At 37.0% G+C, this 10328-nt stretch overlaps 1 protein-coding gene across 1 annotated transcript; it reads right to left on the reverse strand.

The window, feature by feature from the left end:
- Positions 1-7661: 7661 nt before the first annotated feature.
- On the reverse strand, positions 7662-8621 carry LOC130461643 (uncharacterized). Its single transcript, XM_056829800.1, has one exon. The coding sequence runs from the start codon at positions 8619-8621 to the stop codon at positions 7662-7664; it is 960 nt and encodes a 319-aa protein (XP_056685778.1).
- Positions 8622-10328: the final 1707 nt, after the last annotated feature.

Here is a 10328-nt window from a genome sequence, read left to right on the forward strand (position 1 = left end):
TTTAATTAAAATTTAAAGCTCATATGAATTTATAATTGAATCCACTTATTTAATTTATTTTCAGTCGAATTTAAATTAATTCAAGGTTTTTAATTTTAGTAAAATAATTAGAATAAATAAATTTATAATAATTATAATATTCAAAATTGAAATCCAAGAAAACAATTTAAATTATTAATTTTAAAATGAATTAAAATTTCATGAACTGAAAATCTCAAATTAAAATTTAAAACTCGACAATCGTAACATGACGAGCACTTGGGCTTGCGCCCAAGCCCCGTCGATTGCTCGGCCTTTCGCTGGCCCATGGCACATCGTAGCAGCAGCCACGCGCAAACGCAGCAAGCTAAGCCACGCTTGCGCGCAACCTGCCTGCCCATAGCATCGCAGCAGCTACGATGGTGCTCGCTCGCTCGCTCGCGCAAGCAAGCGCTCGAGGCCACGCGTGTTGGTGCGCAGAGCAGCGATCGCTGGGCGACCAGCTCTCGATGCTTGCTAATTAATAATTAATAATTAGTAATTAGTAATTAGTAATTAGTAAGTAGTAATTAATAATTAGTAATTACTAATTAATAATAAATACTTAATAATTAATAATTAATAATTTGATACTTAATAATTAATAAATAAAATTAATAATTAATAATTAATAATTAATAATTAATAATTAATAATTAATAATTAATAATTAATAATTAATAATTAATAATTAATAATTAATAATTAATAATTAATAATTAATAATTAATAATTAATAATTAATAATTAATAATTAATAATTAATAATTAATAATTAATAATTAATAATTATAATTAATAATTAATAATTAATAATTAATAATTAATAATTAATAATTAATAATTAATAATTAATAATTAATAATTAATAATTAATAATTAATAATTAGTAATTAATAATTAATAATTAATAATTAATAATTAATAATTAATAATTAATAATTAATAATTAATAATTAATAATTAATAATTAATAATTAATAATTAATAATTAATAATTAATAATAAATAATAAATAATTAATAATTAATAATTAATAATTAATAATTAATAATTAATAATTAATAATTAATAATTAATAATTAATAATTAATAATTAATAATTAATAATTAATAATTAATAATTAATAATTAATAATTAATAATTAATAATTAATAATTAATAATTAATAATTAATAATTAATAATTAATAATTAATAATTAATAATTAATAATTAATAATTAATAATTAATAATTAGTAATTAGTAATTAGTAATTAGTAATTAGTAATTATTAATTATTAATTACTAATTATTAATTAATAATAAATATAAACAATGAATAATAAATAATAAATAATAAATAATTAGTAATTAATAATAAATAATTAATAATATATAATGAATATTAAATAATAAATAAATAATAATTAATAATTAATAATCAATAATGAAGATTAAATAATTAGTAATAAATAATAATAAAAAAAAAATAATAAATAATATTTATTATTTATTATTTATTTATTTATTATTTATTATTTATTATCTTACTTAGGAGAGAGAGAGAGGGGAGAAGAATGGACAAACCAAACAACATTCTTAAACAAAGGGTTTTCATTCCATTCTCCTTGATTCCCATTCTCATTCTCATTCCCTTTCCCCTTCTCCGACCAAACGGCCCCTTTGCATAGTTTAGATGCATACACTTTGTTGCGTGCCCTCCCTAGCTGCGCCCGAACCGAACAAGAACAAGTCTTTAGGACTCCAAATGTCGTCCCTGCGTAGATAGTCCACAGTACGTCCGGATCCGCCTTAAGCTTGACCAACTAGAATCGCCCTTAAGGTAGCTTAGGAATTTCGGCTATTAGGTGCAAGTGTATGGCTGATTTTTCTTCAAAATCTTACCTTTAGAATACTTCAATTGTATCTATAAATTATGACCCTAGGCTCCTATTTATAGAGGTATGGAAAAGGAATTATAATCCTACTAGGATTTGGATTTATTAATTAGAATCCAACTTGAACTCTAAATAATAAATATAATCTTATTAGGATTAGGATTTAATCAATACACGAATTCCGATAGGATTATGATTCGTTACGAACATGAGCATCGTAAGGCCACGAGCATCGCACCACCCGCGCAGGCCGTTGCTCGCAGCCCAACATCACGCCCAGCGTGCGCGCGCCAAGGCCTTGCTGGGTCTGGCCTTGCGCTGGGCCTGGCGAGGCGTGGCAGCTCCATGTTGGGCGCTCGGCTTGCTGGGCGCGGGCCTGGCTTCGTGTTGGGCCTTCAGAAATTCATTTCTGATACGAACAATATTTAATATTTCCGATTCCGGAATTAATTTCCGTTTCGAACAAATATTTAATATTTCCGTTTCCGGAATTATTTTCCGATTCCGATAATATTTCCGATTCTGACAATATTTCTGCTTCCGGCAATATTTCCGATTCCGGCAATATTTCCATTTCCGATAATATTTTCCGATACGTACCATGTTTCCGTTTCCGGCAACATCTACGACTTGGATAATATTTATATTTCCGATACGATCCATATTTCCGTTTCCGGCAATATCATCGTTTCCGGAGTATTCATTTCTTGCTTGTGACGATCTTAGCTCCCATTGAAACCAAGATCCGTCGATTCCGAATATACATAGATGTAGTATTTAATGCCATTAAATACTCGATCCGTTTACGTACTATTTGTGTGACCCTACGGGTTCAGTCAAGAGTAAGCTGTGGATTAATATCATTATTTCCACTTGAACTGAAGCGGCCTCTAGCTAGGAATTCAGCTCACTTGATCTCACTGAATTATTAACTTGTTAATTAATACTGAACCGCATTTATTAGACTTAATATTATATGCATACTTGGACCAAGGGCACTATTTCCTTCAGTAAGAGCCTACCAAACGGCCTAAAAATTATGTAAGAGCCAACAAAACGGCCTAAAGCTTATGTAAGAGCCAACAAAACGGCATGTAGTATGCGCCTACAAGAACGGCCAACCTGCTTTGCTACTTATCTAAATATGAACTAATTCTATTATAATATTTTTGCTATCAAATTCTGACTCTCACTATTTCTGCGGCCTAACAAGCCACACATCGTACAGGAACTCTTAAAACCAAGATATAAAAAACACACACAAATTGACTCAATAAGACGGTCAATAAAAAAACTAACAACTCCTCATCGGCGGCGTCGGAAAAGACTAATCGGTTGACGGCCTAAGGAGTGGCCTAGATTAGCGCCCCAAATTAGAGTCATCACCTAAAACACTGGGGTAACCGTCCACAGTTGGGAAAAGAAAAAAATTTCCTGAAAAATTCAACACGAAACTGAAATGGAATAAAAAACATACGTGCACATAAGGCACAAAAATTCATACATGCGCACATGGCGCAAAAACCCAAAATAAAGTAATGCCAAAAGGCATTAATGTTAATACAAGCGCCTACGGCACCACAGAAACCAACATGTTAGGTTATGATTCATATGACAAAACATAAATCATGCGGAAAAACCATAAAGCCAGGAGAGCATATTATTTACACATAATCATTTAGCATAGTTTAGATGCATACACTTTGTTGCGTGCCCTCCCTAGCTGCGCCCGAACCGAACAAGTCTTTAGGACTCCAAGTGTCATCCTTCCGTAGATAGTCCACAGCACGTCCGGATCCGCCTTAAGCTTGATCAACTAGAATCGCCCTTAAGGTACTTGGAATTTTCGGCTAGTTGTAGGCAATTGTGTGACTGAATTTTGCTCTCAAAATCACTTTGAATACTTGAATGCTCGATATAAATTATGAGCCCTTAACTCATATTTATAGACCATGGAATAAGTAATCGAATCCTACTAGGATACGAATTAATTAAATTAGAATCCTAGTAGAATTCTTATTTAATTAATTTATCTTTTAGGATTAGGAATTTAATCATTAAACAAATCCTATACTCTTTAGGCTTCGTATGTGAACACAAACTGTACACGAGCATGACCCGCAAACGTGCAGGCCATGCCCGCGCACAGCCCACACGGCCGCTCGGCCCACGCGAGCTACAAGCCAACGCAGCTGCAGCAATGCTCGCAGCCCACTGCGCGCGCTGCCACGACCTGCTGGGCCTGTCGTGGCCTTGGCTGTTCGTGTGGCGCGCATGGCTTGCTGGGCGATGGCCTGGCTTCGTGTTGGGCCTTCGTCTGGCAGGCCTCGTCCGATGCTAATTCGTACGATACGCTTCCGATTAAATTCCCGATTCCGGAATTCATTTCCGATACGAACAATATTTAATATTTTCGATTCCGGAATTATTTTCCGATTCCGATAATATTTCCGATTCTGACAATATTTCCGTTTCCGGCAATATTTCCGATTCCGACAATATTTCCATTTCCGATAATATTTTCCGATACGTACCATGTTTCCGTTTCCGGCAACATCTACGACTTGGATAATATTTATATTTTCGATACGATCCATATTTCCGTTTCCGGCAATATCATCGTTTCCGGAGTATTCATTTCTTGCCTTTGACGATCTCAGCTCCCACTGGAACCAAGATCCGTCGATTCCGAATATCCATAGATGGAGTATTTAATGCCATTAAATACTTGATCCGTTTACGTACTATTTGTGTGACCCTACGGGTTCAGTCAAGAGTAAGTTGTGGATTAATATCATTAATTCCACTTGAACTGAAGCGGCCTCTAGTCAGGCATTCAGCTCACTTGATCTAACTGAATTATTAACTTGTTAATTAATACTGAACCGCATTTATTAGACTTAATATTATATGCATAGTTGGACCAAGGGCACTATTTCCTTCAGTCTCCCACTTGTCCTTAGGGACAAGTGTGCATTACCCAATTCCTTTGTCGCTCGATGCTTGCTCTTGAACATAAGGTAAGAGTTGTCATCCTTATTATGTCCAGAGGTGTTTCTCGGTTTCAGAGTTCAACTGATCAAATAAACAGATAATCATAGCCTATGATTCATCCGAGCACGGCCATGCATTTAACAGTTTCTAGCTCTCCGAGTGGCCTTGTACAACTTTTAAGCATCTCATCCCGATTTATGGGAGGACAATCCCAATCTTGTGATCTTGAGATTAGACTTCGTTTGATAGGTGATTACCTGAGCGTTGCATTTATAGCCTCCTTTTACGGTGCGACGGTTGGTCAACGTCAAAGTAACCAGTTCTCAAACAAGTAATCTCAAATCACTCAGGTATTGAGGATTTTTTTTATTTTTTTTTTGATAAATCAGAGCAAAATTTCATTTATTAAGCAAAAACCAATTACAAACATCAGCCAAGAAACAAAGCTAAGAACCTTCTAGGAAGGACCCTAGCCAAAAGAATCAAGGCCAGACCAAAACCAAACATGGCAGCAGCCATGAAAACAGACTAAGTACACCACCACTACACAAGCTTCTCCTGCCACCATTGCTGTACAATATCACTATCAGGCACCCCTATACATTGTATTCTATTTATAACACTTTGTTTCACAAAATTGAAAGTGTGAATTACAGTAGGAACCTTATTGTTCAATAGTGCATCATTTCTGACTTTCCAAATGGCATACACTACAGCATTTACTGCAGTATAATACACCATCTTCTGGAATTTGCTCCCCTTACTCTTCCATTGAATCCATCTGATCAAACCCATGTAGTGCACAATCTGACCTGGTATGCCAAGCCATTTTTTGATCTCCATCAGACAAGCCTTGCTGTAACAGCAGTCAAAGAAGAGATGAGGGTGAGTTTCCACATGATTGTCACAAATCAGACACATGGAGGTGTCACATATCCCCAGTTTTTGCAACCTTGATCTGGTCTGTAATCTCCCATGGACCATGAGCCAACAGATGACTCTATGTTTAGGGACAGCTGCTCTACACCATACTGCAGAACACCAAGAGAGTTTCTGGTGGTGCACCACCATTTGCTGATATACTTTCTTCACAGAATACTTAGGCATTTGAGCAAAGCTATTCTCATCATAGAACTGTTTCAAATGCTCCTTGACAGCACAAATTTTCCTCCAATACCATACACTATCAGCTTTTGGCTGATATCCCCACCAATTAGCTTCTTTCACATAAATGGCATTAACCCATCTAACCCACATAATATCCTGCTTTCTAGCAATTGCCCACACATACTTCCCCAAAGCTGCAATGTTCCAAATCTGAACATTCCTGATTCCAAGGCCACCCTCTTTCTTTGCTGTACGCACCTTGTCCCATGCTATATACCCAGGTTTAGAGCTAAAATAAGAACCTTGCCATAGAAAAGCTCTACATATGGCCACCACAGTTTTCAGAGTGTGTTTTGGCAAAACAAACACCTGAGCCCAGTAAGCATGTATGCTCATCAAAACAGAATTGATTAAAGTAATTCTACCAGCAAAGGATAAGTTCCTAGAACTCCAGATTTTAATCCTAGCCATCATTTTATCTACTAGACACTCACAGTCAGCATTAGTAATCCTTTTAAAATAAATTGGCACCCCAAGGTACCTAAAAGGGAAGCTTCCTGCAGTAAACCCAGAAATCTCCACCACCTTTGTAAAATCAGCTTGCTTCATACCAGCAGCATAAATGGCTGACTTTGAAGCTCTGAATCATCATGAGAATGGATTGAGAATCACCTTTACAGCAAAGAATCAAATCATCTGCAAAGCACAGATGAGTGAGTTTAGTAGCTTTGCATCTAGGGTGATATCTGAATCCCTTTTCCTGCCCCAATTTCAGCATGATTCTAGATAAATATTCCATACAAACCACAAACAGCAAGGGTGAAAGGGGGTCCCCTTGTCTCAAACCCCTCTTTGAAGCAAAAAAAACATGCAAAGTGCCATTAATCATCAGAGAGAATTTAGGAGTAGTGACACATACCAAAATCCAAGCCACAAATTGCACAGGGAACCCCAATGCAAGAAGCATTTCCTCCAAGAAATCCCACTCAATGGTGTCATAAGCCTTCTGCATATCTAGCTTAACTAAACAACTAGGAGAGGCATTCTTCCTACCATACTGTCTCACAATTTCTTGACAGATCATGATATTATGCATTATGAACCTCCCATGGACAAAGGCCCCTTGATTCTCAGCAATCAGCTCAGGTAAAACCACCTTCATTCTTTCACACAAGATCTTAGTTATGCACTTATAAATTACATTGCAGCATGAAATTGGCCTGAACTCTGTAACACTAGCAGGGCACTTGGTCTTTCGGATTAAGGTAATAGTGGTAGAGTTTATCTCCTTCAGCAGCTTTCCAGTCCTAAAAAAGTCCAGAACAGCTTTAGTAACATCCCCACCCACAATGTGCCAGTTCTCCTTAAAGAAATGGCTCCCAAAACCATCTGGTCCAGGTGCTTTATCCCCATTAATGGCAAACATAGCAGCCTTCACCTCATCACCAGTAACTTGAGTAGTCAAACATTGACCTTGTACCATATTCAAAACAGGTCCAACAACAACAATCTCAGGCAGAATGCAGCTTCTATGAGCTGTATTAGACCCCAAAAGTTTCTGATAGTACTGCAAGAAAGCATTAGCCACAGACTGCTCATCACACACCCAATTCCCCTCCATGTGATGAATGGCATAAACAGAATTTTGAAGAACTCTAGCCCTAATACTTGTGGAAAATAGCACTATTCTCATCACCCCCCTTGGCCCATGCCTCTTTAGATTTTTGTCTCAGAAAAGATAAGTACACTGAATGCACAATCCTGTATTGATTTGCAGCTGCATTTTCCTTATCAACAACACCACTATCAGTTGGATTCATATGCAGCTCTCTCTGGCACTGAGTCAGTTCATGCAATGCTTTCAAATCAGCTGCTTGAATATCATTGAACCCATCTTTATTCAATTGCTTGAACACCCCTTTCATTCTTCTTAGCTTCAGAACCACCTGGTACATTGGAGTTCCCACATCATGCTTATCCCAATTAGCTTTAACCAACTCAGTGTAGCCATCAGCATGCTTCCACATGTCAAAGTATCTAAAAGGTTTCCTTGCAGTGTTATTGCATGGATACACAGATAACCCCATGGGACAATGGTCAAACAAACCCTCAGAGAGAAAGCCAGCTTCTGCACTAGGAAAAAGCTGCATCCACATATCATTAGCCATGACCCTATCAATTTTAGAAAACACCCTATTATCACCCTCTTGCTTGTTGTTCCATGTGAAGAAATGACCAGCTGAGTTCACATCCTCTAACCCACAACAAGTAACACAATTCCTAAAGTCCACCATAGATTGATGTCTAACAGGTGCACCAATCCTCTCTTCTACATTCAAAACACAGTTAAAATCACCCATCACCACCCAGGGCTTATTCATGTTTCCACCAATCCCACACAAATCCTTCCACAAAGCCACCCTCTCATTATTGTGATTAAAAGCATATACAGAGGTACAAAAAAACTCTTTATGACTGTTCCTAGGACAGACCAGGCAGTGTATCATTTGGCTAGACATCCCCAACACAGACACAGTGAAAGCATTAGGGTTCCAAGCCACCATTACCCTACCACCCTTACAGCTGCTATTATTTGTTGTAAAACACCAACCACTAAACATATTTATATACAAATCCCCCAGTTTAGACTGAGAGACCTTAGTTTCCAGAAGGCCAACCAACCCAGCTTTGTGAGAATGAATGAAAGACTTTACCTCACATTGCTTTTTATGGGTGTTGATCCCCCTCACATTCCAAGATATAATCCTATACATTGCTTCCAGAGGAGTCCCCTCCTCCAGTAGTACACTGCTGTGGGTTCACCCCACCACCACCATCTCCCTGATCCTCACCATGATCCACTCCAAGCACCTGAAAATGATTACCAACACTAATCCCAGCAGGAATAGGATTCACTCTCCTACTAGGATTTTGGACAGGTTGAAATTGTTGTACCTGCTCACTATCATGATTAGCTAGTGGAGGCACCACAACCTTTGGCACCCATATCCTTCTACCCATGTTCTTCCTGCATTTAGCCACCTCATGTCCCACACCCTTGCATTGAGAACACACCACTGGCCTCCATTCATATTCAACCCCAATCTCAGTTACACTCCCCTTCTCATTTATGAATTGCAGTTTATCAGGAAAAACTTGCTCAACACTCACCTCAACCTGAACCCTTGCAAACACAAGTTTATCCCTCTTTGCAGTAGCACTGTCTACATGCTTAAGAGTACCAAGCTTTCCCACAATGTTAGTGAGACTCTTCTCACCCCAGTACTTAAATTCAAGCTGATGTAGCTTAACCCAAATGGGCGCAGATCTCAAATCCTCCTTTGAGAAATCCATATCCTGTGTCCATGCCTTAAGAACAACAGGTTTGCTATCAAATAATTTTAATGAAATTTACTTATGACAGATTTTCATCTCCTACAGTAAAGTTTCATAGGTCTGTCCGATACTAGTCTTCCCAAAGTAAGTATCTATGCAAATGATTTTGACATTGCCATGTCCACATAGTTCAAGAAATGGAACTACTAGTCATCTTGCATTCTAGTCGTCTAACGTTTTCTATGCGTCCAATTTTATAGAAAACTCCGACAGGGACCATTTTCAACCTTTGACATTCAAGTTCACTTGATAGACATTTCTTAGTCACAGGACTGGTCCTGACAGTCTATCTTGAATATATCGTCAAATTTGAAGGGACTCATCATTTAATAAACCAAGATTAAATGGAATATGAAAATGCATTTCATATATGATAAATGTTCAACCCCAATGTTTTACAACCATGGGCCTCAAACCCATCTTTAAAACAGTTCATGGAATTCAAAGCTATGCTTGATTTCCAGTGCTACAATATGAGTGTTGCTTCTCACTTGTTGCATAGGTTTAGTTATCATGCTTTGCCAATCTTAATACCCTTTTCATCGAATGTCTTTTCGAGATAGGATGATAAGATCTTTTGAGTGTGTTTAGTTTGTGATCTATTCTTTCTAGCTACAAGGGTGGTTCTACACATTTTGCAATGAAGAACCATCAAGTCAGCAGACATGTGATCTACCCAAGTTCAGTGAAGAACTATTTAACATTAAACAACCCTGTTTCATTGCTTTTTAGTCAATAATTACTTTTACTTCAACTGTATAGGTTGCTAGTGATGCTTTGTTTGGATTTGCTTATCCAAGCAGTTCACAGATATGTGGAAGACTTTCCAGCTGTATCTTAGAACATAGAAATTAATATTTAATTTCCCACGCAACAACTCATGGTCTCCAATCCATGTTGCCATTTCAAAACACAATGCTCTATAGCTCGTC

The sequence above is a fragment of the Spinacia oleracea genome, chromosome 5 (genome assembly GCF_020520425.1).
Source record: "Spinacia oleracea cultivar Varoflay chromosome 5, BTI_SOV_V1, whole genome shotgun sequence".
In the NCBI taxonomy this organism is placed as follows: Eukaryota; Viridiplantae; Streptophyta; class Magnoliopsida; order Caryophyllales; family Amaranthaceae; genus Spinacia; species Spinacia oleracea.

Excerpts from the sequence above, each read along its gene's own strand:
- LOC130461643 (XM_056829800.1), bottom strand. The coding sequence starts at position 8,621 with ATGTTTAGTGGTTGGTGTTTTACAACAAATAATAGCAGCTGTAAGGGT.